This window comes from Dama dama, chromosome 11, assembly GCF_033118175.1.
Source record: "Dama dama isolate Ldn47 chromosome 11, ASM3311817v1, whole genome shotgun sequence".
Taxonomy (NCBI): domain Eukaryota; kingdom Metazoa; phylum Chordata; class Mammalia; order Artiodactyla; family Cervidae; genus Dama; species Dama dama.
Window position 1 is genome coordinate 58,057,437 of NC_083691.1, and position 15,086 is coordinate 58,072,522.

The 15,086-nt window shown below is 48.5% G+C and overlaps 1 protein-coding gene across 1 annotated transcript; it reads right to left on the minus strand.

Moving 5' to 3' along the window:
* Positions 1-1,295: 1,295 nt before the first annotated feature.
* Positions 1,296-14,600, minus strand: IL37 (interleukin 37). The gene is made up of 7 exons (XM_061156113.1): positions 14,466-14,600; positions 11,678-11,809; positions 9,280-9,342; positions 5,959-6,078; positions 5,215-5,357; positions 4,552-4,788; positions 1,296-1,481 (listed from the first exon to the last, which is right to left on the minus strand). The coding sequence occupies exons 2-7, from the start codon at positions 11,757-11,759 to the stop codon at positions 1,296-1,298; spliced, it is 831 nt and encodes a 276-aa protein (XP_061012096.1). The 5' UTR covers positions 11,760-11,809; positions 14,466-14,600.
* Between the last annotated feature and the right edge of the window lie 486 nt (positions 14,601-15,086).

A 15,086-nucleotide genomic window follows, 5' to 3' on the forward strand; every position in this document is an offset into this window, starting at 1 on the left:
AAACAAATTCCCATAGTGCTATTGAAGGAGGAAACAGAACAGGTTCTATCTTGAGAGCAGGACTCCATCTTGGGCTGGACTGTGGACTTTGAGCTATATGCCCAGGATCTGTGGAAAAGACCTACCAACTGGAAAAACCAGGCCTCCGGAAGGAAGAGCCCCAGGGCTCTCCGTTGCTAAAAGAATATCCTAATTATCTGTGTAACTGAATAGAATCATACATTCTATTATGCTTATTGGGGTATGACCACAGGACTATTGATAATTGTCCACTGGTAACTACGGCTTAAGGCATATGAATCACGGGTTAACTTTGATTGTCAGGGAATTTGGGGAGGTGGGTTTGTACACACTTAGCGTATATAAAGTTTTCCCAAAAACTGGTCGGGGTCCTTGACTAAGAGGAGACTCTGCCTTGGGCCCACCGGTGTAATAAACTGCACTCCACTATCTGCATTGTCCCTCTGAGTGAGTTTGTTTCCCGGAGCGCGTGGCTACAACATTTGGTGCATTGGCCTGGAAATTCCTCACTTTGAGGAGACAAGTCCCACGTGGGACTACTCTGAGGCCTTATGGCTTGAATCTCAAGACGGGGGAAGGTGCTTCGCCCTTCTGGAAGGATTCTGCTTCTCAAAGCCTGGACCTTTCACTTTAGCAGGTAATGGATAGCAGCAGGGGAACTGAATGCTCAAGTGAGGAGGAACCCACCCGGCAGGGTGGAAGAGGGGGCCTGATCCCCCCCACCCCCGGGGCACGGACCCCACAGGAGACTGGAATAGGCAGATGGCAGCGATTGCTTGGTACACAGGTCAAAAAGTGTGTTAGGGCTTAGGAAGGAAATTTATGAAGGTCATTTAGGAGGTGTGTCCACGCCGTCTTGGGGAAAATTATTACCAAGCAATCACCAGGGGATTTTTAGAAGAAACTTGGTCCTTGTATGCTTGTATTCTACCCTCCCCCAGGAGGTGTCCTGTCTGCTATGAAATTCTTGACCCCCTCGGAATTATCAGGCTAGAAGGAGGGGGATACGTAAGTGAGTATGAATTGGCTTTTCTGGAGATGTGGGATATTTAACCCATCTGTGTTTTCATCCACACCTGATCAAGTCCACCAAAGCAGAACTGACTTTAAGGAAGAAATAGTCTTGGACCACATGCTGTTCTGGTTCGGCCATACTGACTGGCAGGTGAAGAGACGCTGATCCCCCTTCTCCCTCTGGGATCTGACAGGATTTGGACGAGGATGACCCACCCCTCTCCCACCACCCAGTGCTCCACCAGGACTAGAAGCCGCCTTCACGCCCGATTCAGGGCCAGGTGAAGTTCCTGCAGCAGCCACTGCTCCTCCGCCAGCTCTCCTGGAGGTCGTAGAGCCTCCACCTCGGCAGGCTCCGATTCTGGTGGCAGAAGCCTCTGGCCAACACTTCCAGGATCCAGCTCCAGCCTAACTGCCCAAGCTATACCCGCCTCTCCTGGTGAGTACTGACAGAAAGGGAAAAGGAGACACCAGAATCAAACAGAGGCTGCGTTCTGCTAAGGAGCCAGAGGAAAGGACACCGCTACAAATGCCCCTCGGAGAGTTACAACAGCCTCCAGTTCAGGGGCAGATGGCGACTACCATCAGCCCCCCGTAGCCTATTATTACCAGATTAAGCTAATGGAGACTATTTTTTGAACCCACTGCTCTACATGGGATGACATAACCCAACTTTTAGTCTCCCTCTTCAGCACTGAGGACAGACAGAGGATCCTAACTGAGGCCAGAAAATGGTTACGAGAAATGGCACCTGAGGGTACTGCAAGCCTGCAGCGATGGGCAGAACTAGCCACCCCCGATGAGAGGCTCTGTTGGGACTGTAACAGAGGAAGGGAGAGGCCACCTGGAGAGATATTGGGCAGCTATTTTACAAGGTCTCAAGAGCGGGGCCCAAAAACCTGTAAATAGGGCAAAATCCTCCGAAGTGATTCAAAGGGAAAGCGAATCACCCTCTGAGTTCTACGAAAGACTGTGCGAGCCTATATACTTTATATGCCAATAGATCCAGAGTCTGCTGGGTCTCAGATGGTGATAAATGCAGCCTTTGTGTTTCAAGCCTACCCCGAAAATGTCAGATGAGGGGACACCAAATGACTCATGAATTTTTATACATCTCTGAATGCCCAGTACCTTTGTTGGGAAGAGACTTGCTGTCTAAATTGGGGGCACAAGTGACCTTCCCCCCCCCACCATGAAAGACCCACTTTTTGAGTGGGCTCAACCACTTATTTACTCTTCCTCTTGGTAACCCCTCAAGATGAATGGAGGTTGCACAGTCTCCCAGAAGGGAAACCGGGTGGGCTAAACAGTCGACCGAGAGAGAGAGAAAGAGAGAGAGAGAGAGAGAGAGAGAGTTAACTCAACAATTCCCTGAGGTCGGGGCGGAAGACAACCCTCCCAGGCTTACAAAACAAGTCCCAGTGGTAATAGAACTCAAACCCGGTACAATTAGGTCAGCACCTGCCTTGGGCCTGCCAGACTTTCCTAAGCCATTTACTCAACTGAAAAGTTCAAGGTGGCTATGGGAGTGCTGTCCCAGACTGTGGGGACATGGGACAGACCCATGGCTTATCTCTCAAATCAGTTGAACAGTGTTGCCACTGGGTGGCTGGGATGCTTACGGGCAGTTGCTGTGGTTGCCTTACTGGTCCGGGAGACAACCAAGCTGACTCTGGGCCAAGATTTGATCATAAAAGTCCTGCATGAGATCAACACTCTCCTGTGAGGGGACACCCATAAATGGCCGTCGACATCCCAGATTACTCAATACCAGGGACTGTTATGTGAGAACCCCCATGTTACTATTGAGCCTTGTCAGGCCCTGAATCCTGCCACTCTCCTTCCTGTGGGAGAAGGTGGGCCCTCACATGATTGCAAAGAAATATGCCAGCAGATCTGACTTGAGAGACCAGCCAATCCCGGACCCAGATTGGGTCCTGTACACCAATGGCACCAGCTTGGTGAGACAAGGACAACGACTGTCGGGATATGCAGCAGTCATGGAAGAAACCATCATTGAGGCTAGCTCTTTGCCATCACACTGGTCTGCTCAATGGGTCAAACTATATGCTCTAATTCGGGCCCTCCAGCTGTCAAAAGGTAAGAAGACAAACATTTACATAGACTCCAGGTATGTTTTTGCTACTTTACATGTACCTGGGTCTTTATATAAAGACAGAGGTCTTCTGACAGCCAGTAGAAAGGATATTAAAAATAAAGAAGAAATTCTGACCCTATTAGATGCTATCTGGGAACCAAAAAGGGTTGCAGTCATACACTGCTGAGGACATCAAAAAAAGGATACCCTCCAGGCAGATAAATAGACTGGCAAATAAAACCGCTAAACAAGCAGCCGAGGGCTTGTGGGTGACAAGTGAAGCCCCTACTAAAGCTCTCGTATTGGCGGAGCTGCCTGAGCTAACACCGGAGTCTCCAAAATACACTGAAGCCCCAAATCAACTAGCCAAAGTGGAAGGGGCCATGAAGACTGAAAAGGGATGGTGGGAATTGCCAAGTGGCAAATTATTGGTACCGGAGGAACTGGCACCCACTCTGATAAGCCAAACACACCAAGCATTCCACCTAGGCCATGATAAACTGGAAGAGCTAATTTGAAAATATTTCTTGGTTCCCCATCTCTTTTCCCTATGCAGGACAGAATCTCAGAACTGCACTGCCTGCTCAAAGGTTAATGCTGCCTCTCGGCACTATCTTGGGTGAAGGGTGATTTGTGGAACATTGTTATAGTTGCCTTGATGGTTCTGCTTTGTGGACCCTGCATTTTACAATGTATTATGAACTTTGTAATACAAAGATTGGTGTCATTCTCTCAAATTGGCAGTTGGAGAGCCAGGGTGCAATATATCCCTATGAATGATGCTCATACTATGAGTTAAGAGCATCAAGAGTGGGGAATGAAGGAGGAAACAGAACAGGTTCTATCTTGAAAGCAGGACTCCATCTTGGGCTGGACTGTGGACTTTGAGCTATATGCCCAGTATCTATGGAAACGAAATACCAACTGGAAAACCAGGCCCCCTGAAGGAAGGGCCCTAGGGCTCTCCATTGCCTAAAAGAAAACCCTAATTATCTGTGTAATCTAATAGAATCATACATTCTATTGTGCTTATTGGAGTATGACCACAGGCCTATTGATAATTGTCCACTGTTAACTACCTAGGCTTAAGGCATATGAATCACGGGTTAACTTTGATTATTAGGGAATTTGAGGAGGTGGGTTTGTGCATGTGCACTTAGGGCATATAAGTTTTTCCCAAAAACTGGTTGGGGTCCTTGGGTAAGAGGAGACTCTGCCTTGGGTCCCCTGGTGTAATAAACTGTACTCCACTATCTGCATTGTCCTTCTGAGTGAGTTTGTTTCCCAGAACGCATGGCTACATTATTAAGAAACAAAAAGAGGTTAATGAGTAGTTCCCATATTCTTCTGCCATTGGTACACAGTTAGAGAAGAAAAGACAGGAAGGCATCTGATGGGGCTGTTTCTTATTTGCTGACTTCACTGGGGCTCATTTCAGCATTGCAGATGTGCTGAAATGAAAACTCAGTGTGTTTCCTTCTTCCGTGACATTTTGTCATTCCAACTGGTTCCCCAGGATGGTTGGAGGTGCAGACGAACCATTCAGGGTGGGCAGCCGACTCTAAGGTATTCCAAGAGCCCACTTTATTCCGATAAAAGATGAAGGGCAGACATGTCGGTTTCTTCTGGGCAGCCAGGTTAGAAAGTTTCTTCTTCTAGGAGGTAAGAGAGATGAATTAGACAGTACAGGCTTTGGGATGGAGAAAACTCAGTGTGTGTGCTCTTGCAGAAATCCTTCCACTCAATACTTTCAGGCAGATGGATGCTCCTGTTATATTAGCCAAAATTAAAATTTGTGGAGCATGTGGGTAAAGAATCTGCCTGCCGTGCAGGAGACACAAGAGACACAGGTTTGATCCCTGATTTGGAAAGATCCCCTGGAGAAGGGCATAGCAACCCACTCCAGATCCTTGCCTGGAGAATCCTGTGGGTGGAGGACCCTGGCAGGCTACAGTCCATGGGGTCGCAGAGAGTCAGTCACGACTGAAGTGACTGAGAACAACACAGCACAGACAGGCATTGAGGACTTTGACTTTCCACTTGGGTGGCCAAGGGCAGAAGAAACCGGCTGAAACCCTCACCTTCAGCTGCAGGGATGGCTGGCTTTGCCCTTTCTTCGTGTCACAGCAGAGACAGAGCTCGCCTTTTGAGACGGCCAGGAGAATGGGGCTTCCTTTGTTCTCACAAGCTGACTTCACACGGGAGGCTAATACAAAGAAGGTTTCTGGAAAATGATAGAGGAATGGGTTGGCCCTTGGCATAGGGAAGAGGCCCTCTTGTCTGCTGGGGTTTTGGGAAAGATATGAACACCTTTCCTTCATGTCTGTTAGTGGCTCAGTTGTGTCCGACTCTTTGCAAACCCATGGATTGTAGCCTGCTAGGCTCCTCTGTCCATGGGATTCTCCAGGCAAGAATACTGGAGTGGGTTGCTGATCCTGCCTCTAGGGCATCTTCCTGAGTCAGGGATCAAACCCAGGTCTCACGCATTGCAGGCAGGTTCTCTGCCATCTGAGCCGCCAGGGAAGTCCTTGGCTCTGGGTCAAAGACACCCCGCCCCCCATTCATTCTGGCCAAGTTGCCCCTTCTTCCACAGCCTGGGTCCTTCTTTCAGAAGGAGAATCCTCCCAGAAAGACATCCCTCAAGTCTAGTCATCATTACAGACTTGCCATCTAATTCCTAGCAATCCTAGTGGTTCCTGGACCCTTTCACCCTGCTCCCCCCGACCATCTGGAGCTGCAGGAGTGATGCAGCCTGAGCTGAGCCCCTCACAGGAAGGCGGTCCCCTGACTGCAGGGACGGAAAACACGACACCCCTGAGAGTCACCTGGGAGTATGTAGGTCTTATCCGGAACTGCTCTGAGGGTCTCAGAGTCCAGGACCAAAACTTTGTGATCCCTGTCATGGATGGTGAATTTCTCCGGGCCCTTGGCCTTCACTCTTGGACCTAGATCAAATTAACCAGATAGTAACATTTCACAATGAGCACAGAAAATTCGACCTTCCATCCCTGTATGTGTGTGTGTGTGTGTGTGTGTGTGTGTGTGTGTGTGTGTGTGAGCTGCTCAGTTGTGTCCAACTCTTTGAAACCCCATGGACTGTAGCCCACCAGGCTCCTCTGTCCATGGAATTCTCCAAGCAAGAATACTGGAGTGAATCGCCATTCCCTTCTCCAGGGAATCCTCCCAACCCTGGGATCAAACCCAGGTCTGCTGCATTGCAGGCAGACTCTATCATCTGAGCCACCTAGCCCTTGGTCAATGGTCCTGGCCCCCCACCCTGCCTGTGAACTTGGCCATCACAGCCCCCTGAAGATTTCTCCCACCCCAGGCTGTCTGCCTTGCTCAAAACAAGCAATTTAGCATGTATGTAAGCACCTGGGCTCTGATTCTGACACGTGGGTTCAAATCCAAAATCTGCCACTTACTACTTTAGGACTTGTTTAGTCGTTAAGTCGTTTCTGACTCTTTGCCGCCCCACGCACTGGAGCCCATCAGGCTCCTCTGTCCAAGGGAATTCCCAGACAAGAACACTGGAGTGGGTTGCCATTTTCTTCACCAGGGGATATTCCCGACCCAGGGAGGGAACTCACACCTCCTGCATTGGCAGGGGGATTGTTTACCATTGAGCCACCAGGGAAGACATACTTTAGGACTTAGAAGTTACTAAATCTCTCTAAACCTCAACTTCCTCATATGTGAAATGAGGGGAAGTGGTAATAACAGCGCCTACCTGGGGTCTTGAGAGAATTAAAATGCTTAATCAGATGAATAAGAGTTAGCCAGATATCAGCTTCAGAAGTCGCTCAGTACTAGTGAGTCATTACTCTTCTTAACCCTCTTTCCTGCATCTTCTCACTGGGGGCATCACACCACCAGTACTGCCTGGGCTGGGACAAACCCCTGCTGAGCCGATGCATGGACAGTGGCAGAGCAGGAGGTGAGACTTGGAGGTAGGAAGGACCCAGGAGCACAGCTTCATACAAGATTGAGCTGGCATTGCCAGGTTCCCACGAGAAGATACAGGGTTTGTGCCTGGCCTTGGAGGAACCTCCCTCAACAGTCATGACCTGCCACAAGAATACCAGGGGACTTCCCAGGGCCTGGCTCCTAGAGACACATTTGGGCCATTCCTGCCTAGAGTGCGGCACAGGGAGTCTTCCCTACTGGGCCTCAGACAGGGCAGGTGACCCAGCCCTCCCTTGTAGGATGAAGGGCAGGAGCCCACACGTGGGCCAGTAACCATCAGGGATGGGCGGCTGTGAAATGTCCAGGGTGATAACACAGTAACCACACCAAGTGGCTGTGTAATATAATTATCCACCCTGGGCAATTATAACCAGAGATGAAATCTGAAGTCTTGTTCTCATCCTCTGTAATCAGCACAAGGCCCCTGACTGGTCTCAGCTTGGAATATCCTTCTGGTCTCCTTCTTCTGCCCGTGAGTGGGGAAGGCTCCTGCTGGCTCTCCTGCCACCTCCTCCAGGAAGCCCTCCTAAGCCCCTCTGTGGGGCCCACTTCCTCTCTGGACCACACAGCTCTTTGTACCCATCCCTGAAGCATAGGTATTGGTGTCCTTGCCCCATCTCCCTGCAGCATTTCTTTTTTTTTTTTTTTTTTCCCTGCAGCATTGTAAGCCCCTTGGGAGCAGTTCCCCTGCCTGATGTACCTACCCACCATCCTCAGCCCCAGCCTAGAGCCCCACAAATCATGGACATTTGATGGAAAAGATGACTGGCCCAGGCAAGACCCTAAGAGGCTCTGTAGTGGTGTAGGATCAGATGAGATTCATGCTTCTCAGCTCTGCTCAGGTTAGAATGTCCTAGGCAGCATTTCTGGGCCCTGGACGTTCTGAGTTCATGGTTTGGATGCATGTTGATTCAGAATCATTAAACTAGAATAACTCTCAGCCTTTCAATGTGTCAAATGTTAACCAGACCTACAGACTCAGCCTTTCAGGGCTGTTGATGCTACTGGTCTGAGGACCACGCTTTGAGTGTCACTGTCTAAGGCAGTGTTCTCAGTCTTGGCTCTACAGCAGAAATCACCTGGTGGGTGACCTTTTAAGACCATAGATGCCCAAGCCCCAGCCCCCTGAGATTCTGATTCAATTGGTCCAGGGTGAGACCGAGACATACTATATAGGTTGCATTCCTAGCATTAATATTGTGCTTTATTTTTTCTAACCTTTTTAGCATTTCCTAAATCTAGTCTTCCTTTCCTTCTGTTTCCCTCCTATCACACCCTCGCTTGGGCCCCCGTCATCTCACACCAAAGCTTGGGTAGGATTCTCTTAACTTGTGTTTCTCACATTATGAAAAAAATGAAAAGTGAAATGAAAGTTACTCAGTCGTGTCAGACTCTTTGCGACCCCATGAACTGTAGCCTACCAGGCTTCTCTGTCCATAGCATTTCTCAGGCAAGAATACTGGAGTTGCCAAGCCCTCCTCCGGGGGATCTTCCCAACCCAGGAATTGAATCTGTGTCTCCTGCATTGGCACTCAGATTCTTTACCACTAGTGCCACGTGGGAAGGTCATACAGTACCTTTAGATTCCAGCATCTGTCACTTAGCCAGTGTTCCTCAGTTTCTGCCCATAGAATTGGTGATGTTAACCATTTCCTCATGGGGTTATGGGAGGTTCACAGGGCAGCTTGTGAGAAGAGTTTTAGCTTAGTGGAGCCACCATGGCCTTCAAGGGTGTGGGTTCCAGGGCGCCCCCTGCTGGCCATGTCTCTGATTTTCATAAACACAGTGAGGAAGGACTTCAGGGTGTCCAGGCTCCCGGCCATGATCAGAGGGACTACCAGGCTCAAAACCTTTCTTCTCTTGCGCCCCTCAGCTGCTGCATATTACCTGCACCTCAGAAACCAACTTGGGCTCATCTTTATTTTTTTTGTAAATTTATTTATTTTTAATTGGAGGATAATTGCTTTACAATATTGTATTGGTTTCTGCCATACATCAACACCATACATGTTATCGGCCCTCCTGAAACTTGCTTCTATGAAGATAAAGCCTCAGCTCCATCCCAGCACCTGAGGTGCCCCCAGTCTCTAATTCTCCCACTACCCTGAGAGCCCAGCAGCTCATCCCCCATCCACTCCCTCACCCTTTACCACACTCATCAGTTCACCTGGAGGCCTTACCTGCATGGGCAGAATTCATGGAGGTGAGGCTGGGGCCTGGCTCCAAGGCATCTCTGACTGGGTCTGGGATCAGAGACAGGGAGGTTAGCACAGGCAATTGAAATTTTCAGGAGCATCAGGGGCCATTGACTGTCTTACTTTTGCACGTGTTTTGAGAAACACTGAAGCAGAGAAATAGTGATGACATTATAAATAGCTTCCTTGGTCCAAAATGGTGGAGGTGAAGATTAAATAGTTTCTGGGGGCTTCTGGTGTGGTACCGTGGATAAGAATCTGCCTGCCAGGGCAAGGTACATGGATTCGATCCGTGGTCCAGGAAGATTTTGTGTCCTGCGGAGCAGCTAAGCACCTGCACCACAGCTACTGAAGCCCATGTGCTCTAGAGCCCGTGCTCTGCAACAAGAGAAGCCACGTGGTGAGAACCCCACACACGGCAACAAAGAGTAGCCCCTGCTTGCTGCAACTGGAGAAAACCCGCACGCAGCAATGAAGACCAAGCACAGCTAAAAATAAACAATTTTTTTAAAAAGGAAATAGTTTCTGAATGCAGAACTTCCTAGAGCCCATACTTATTAGAAACACATGCACTGCATTCTTCCAGTGGAGACAATATACCTTGCCCACATTACTCTGAGAATCATCTGGAGGATTTTCCTTCATGAAACATCATTTGAGAAATTCCCAAATGAAGTGTCTGGTCATAAACCTTGCAACTCTTGCACACTGAGAACACATAGAACCTGCTGCTGCTGCTGCTGCTGCTGCTAAGTCGTTTCAGTCGTGTCCGACTCCGTGCAACCCCATAGACGGCAGCCCACCAGGCTCCTCTGTCCCTGGGATTCTCCAGGCAAGAATACTGGAGTGGGTTGCCATTTCCTTCTCCAACGCATGCATGCGTGCTAAGTCGCCTCAGTTGTGTCTGACTCTGGGCAACCCTATGGACAGCAGCCCACCAGGCTCCTCCATCCACAGGATTCTCCAGGTAAGAATATTGGAGTGGGCTGCCATTTCCTTCTCCAGAAGAGGAAAAACTGAACCCTGTGCTCTGGTGTGAAGGTGTCATCCTGTCTTTACTTTGCTGCTCCTCTGCCATCTGAGACAGCTCTGCCTCCCACCGCTTTGACCATCATCCTCCCGTCTGTCCCTCCAGCTCTAACAGTCTAGGCTTCCAAGAAGCGGGAGTGGAAGGCTGGGGGGAGAGGTGGCTCAGACCAGAAGCTTCTCCAGCTCTGTGTGGGGAACAGGAGGCATGCCTTCACCTCTTGTGCAAAAACAGACAGAAGTTGAGCAAGAATGTGGTCTCAAAATCACGGTCTGAAGCTCCCTGGCATTTGGAAACCATGGTATCCGGGGTCTGTGCCTTCCAGTGTCTGCTCCCCACTGTCTTGGGGACAGAATGGGCAGGGTGACCTCCACATCACCATGTCACAGGAGCACATCACCGTGTCACAGGAGCAGGGCTGTTGCCAAACTGCTCTGTTGTCACTGTTAGCAGGTCCACATCCACCAGACCAACATCCTGATTCTTAGTTTTGCAACAGTAAACACTGCGTGTGGGTTGAAAACTCCAGGATTTGGTTTCTGGTGTGTTACAGACCTCTCCGTTCACAGTCTGTGCATTAGACAGTCATTTGGGTCAAAAGCCTCCCTTTCTTGTTCCTGTGGAGCTGATATCCAAGTGCCTTCCTCCAGCAGGTACTCAGAAGCCCTGAGCTAGGGTCCTTTTTCCAACCCAGACTCAGAGAACCCCTTCCATCACATGGCTTTCTCCTCTGCCTCGGCCGGTGGGGAGAAAGAAGATGCCTTTGGAGGATTCAAAAGAGTTCAGGTGGTGGGGCTTCCCTGACGGCCCTGCCCGCCAATATGGGAGACATGGGTTCAATCACTAGGTTGGGAAGATCCCCTATGCCACAGAGCAACTAAGCCCACATACCACAACTACTGTGGCCAAGTGCTGCAGCTACTGAAGCCCAAGAGCCCTAGAGCCCATGCTCTGCAACAAGAGAAGCCACTGCAGTGAGAAGCTCATGCACCACAACTACAGAGTAGCCCCTGCTCACTGCAGCTAGAGAAAAGTCCATGCAGTAATGAAGGCTCAGTGCAGCCAAAAATAAATGAATTTTTAAAAAAAATCCAGGTGTTGAATCAGGACTTTGGCACCCCAGCTCTTTGGGTGAAGATTTAGCTACCATCTGGTGCACCTGGACACATGGGACAAAGCTTCATTCTCCCTTCAAGGATTTCTCTTGTCTAATTCATTTTCCAAGGAAGTTCTCAAAACTCACATACCAGGCAAGGTCAACAGGGAGAAGCTGGGTCTGGGCCCAGCACCTCACAAGGTCCCTCTTTAGGAGTTACTCTTTGACCCTGGTGTGGATTTTTTAAATAAGAATCTTACCTTCTGAGGAGCACTGAAGTTCATCTCTTTCCCAGTCTTCACAGTCCATTTTCACACCTGGGTTCTCCTCCAAAACGGACATTTTCAGTGTAAGGAAATGACTCAACAGGAGGCTGGGATGAAGGGCAGGACCTGAGTGGACAGGAAGAAAATTGGTAATGGCATCTTCTGACCCCTGAAGACCTTGCTGAATGCCCCTAAGTGTCCATCAGGCTGCAGGCCTTGCTCTCTGCCTGGAAAAGTTTGCTGCATCCAGGAAGTCTTCCCAGGGCTGGGCCATCCTTTTTTGATGTGTGCCCCTCCAAAGCGATATTTTTGAAACATATCATTTTTATGATCTTGACAACAGTTTAGCAAAATGAAACAGAAAATTCAAAGTATATTGTTCTACAGTATGGAAGTTCCTTTCAAAACTAAAAATAGAGCTACCACATGACCTCGAATCCCACTACTGGGTGTATATCCAGATAAAAACATGATCCAAAAGGATACATGCTCCCCAACATTCACTGAAGGAGTATACAATAGTGAAGACATGGAAGCAACCTAAATATCCAAAAACAGAGGAATGGATAAAGAGGATATGGTGTGTATATACAATGAAATATTGTCCAGCCACTAAAAACAATGAAATAATGCCATTTGCAGTAACATGGATGGATCTAGAGATTATCATACTGAGTGAAGTTAAGTCAGACAGAGAAGGAGCAGTATCATATGACATCCCTTATATATGGAATCTAAAGAGAAATGATGCAAATGAAGCTATTTACAAAGCAGAAAGAGACTCACAGACTTAGAGAATGAACTTGCGGTTGCGAGGGTGGGGAAGGATGGAGAGAAGGGATAGTTAGGGAGTTTGGGATAGACAGGTACACACTGCTATATTCCAAATGGATAACCAACAAGGACCTATGATACAGCACAGAGAATTCTGCTCATGGGGCAACCTGGATGCGAGGGGAGTTTGAGGGATAATGGATGCATCTGTGTGTATGGCTGAGTCCCTTCAATGTTCACCTGAAACTATGACATCATTTTTTGTTAATAAGCTATACCCCAATACAAAATAAAAAGTTGGAAGTATATTTTTCTAATCCCTGGACTGGAGAAAGACAGCCCACAGGCCAAATCTGTCCTACCACCTGGTTTTAAATAAAGTTTTATTGGAACACAATCATACCTGTGTTTACGTGTTGTCTATGGCTGTTCTCTGGCTGCAACAGCAGAGATGAGTCATTGAAAGAGAGTAAAATAAAGACTCTACTGCTTACTGTCCCAATCTTCATAGAAAAACTTTGCCGACCCCCTGCTAGAGTCCAGTCAGCAAAGAAAGGTCATTTCTTTGCAGCCTCTTGTCATGGAAAACAGAACCTCCAAAGATCCCAAGGAGCTCAACTCCTGATGTCTTGGGACAGGGCTGACTCAGAATCCCCTCACAGAACGGGCTCAGAGGAGAGAAGCTTCCGAATACCTTCCAATGGTACACATCACCTTTCACCCGATTCACAAAGCCCGTTCCCCAACATGAGTTCAGGGCAACACAGTGAGGGAAGCAGGACAAGAATTGTTTATTCCCAATTTACAGATGAAAAACCTGAAGGTAGGTGACATCTCAAGGCTGACACCACTTTTAAGGTTGCAGAGATGGAAGTGTTGTGTGAAAACCCAATCCTTGGAAAAGGGCTTAGGAAAAAGACAAAGAGAACCTAGATGGTTTTATAATAAGTAAAATTGACTAGGAAGAACTCCAGGGCTTGTCAGTAGGACAGTAAGCAAAGGAGAGGAGGACCACCGGGCAGTTCTGGGGGAGAACTGATGGCTCTTTAAGGGCACAGATATCTACTATTTGATCCTCAGTAGTTCATTGTTTGCACCCCCTGAATCCAGAAAGCACACCTGCCTTTGCAGTTTGAGGGACAAATCAAGGGACACAGAGGAGTGATGGCACTTGAGAAGGCAGAGAAATTGGCATTCATGAGATGGCATCAGAACAAAAGATTAAAATGTAGGTATCCAAATACATGAAGATGATGTTGGTGACCAGAAGGATGCCCACAGGCTGGAGGACCTAGGGATGTCCCTGTGAGCTGTTTATGGAATTTGCCACCTATATCAAGGTAAATGCAGGTGGCTTCCACAGAGCTTCCTAAAGAGGCAGTGCATTCAGCCATTGACAATCATCTCTACAGCTCAGATTGCTCAAAATATTGGGTTCCAAACTATCTTTCTGAAGACCAGCACTTTCCAGACTCTGGAATGAGTCTTCTCAGCCTTCAGAGAAGAGGCTGGCATTATCAGAGTTTGCAGGTTTCCTAAGCTCAGGGATTGCCTGGCCCTGGAGCAATGCCTGCTTATTGGTGGTGGCCCTCCTAAAAGGCTTCCAGCTGCATTGGGGGCTGAGAGCAAGGTGGTCTGGGCAGGTCTCAGAGAGAACATTTAGAAATTCAGGAAATCCACAGAGGGGCAGGCTTCTGTTAGGGAAATAGCAAGGCAGGCACCGGTTGCTACTGGGCTCCTCCATCTATATCAGGTGGTTTCTCAAGCCAGGGGTAAGGACCACGTGGGCTTCCTAGAGGCTCAGTGGTAAAGAATCTGCCTGCCAATGCAGGAGATACAGGTTCAGTCCCTGGGTTGGGAAGATCCCCTAGAGAAGGAAATGGTAACCCACTCCAGTATTCTTGCCTGGGAAATCCCATGGACAAAGGAGTCCAGCAGGCTACAATCCATGAGGTCGCCAAGACTTGGGCATGACTGAGCGAATAAACAACAACAAAGGACCACTTACCTGGGTCAGGGATCCCCGAAGTCTGTGGCTCTGTCTTGGGCTCCTGGAGCACTGTTGTCTTATACTCTGGAGGGACCAGGCGTGATCCTCACTTTGAGTAATCAGTTTGGAAGCCTATACACACATGCAGCATCTCTCCAGCCAGCCATTGATGACATCTGAGCTTATTAGTTCATCACTCATTGCCTGCTATATTTCATACCAAAGGTATAAAGGAATTCCTGTGGGTAGTATCACATTGCCAAGGATCATGTTACATCCATTCAACACATTTCACAGTACTTGAGATAGACTGTGTGGGTGCCCATCTAGTCTGACAACAGTGGTATAGGAAAGAGATGTAAATGGAAGGAAAGAGGAGACACAGGTTGGGCAGACAGTCTGGGAGTTGCAGGAAAGTCCCCATCCTCATGGTGTTCAGGTAAGTGTTGTTGTTGTTCAGTAGCTCAATTGTGTCTGACTCTTTGTGACCCTATGGACTGTAGCACACCAGGCTTCCCTGTCCTTCACCATCTCCCAGAGCTTGCTCAAACTCACGTCCATTGAGTCAGTAATGCCACCCACATCTCATTCTCTGTCATCCCCTTCTCCTCCTGCCTTCAATCTTTCCCAGCATCAGAG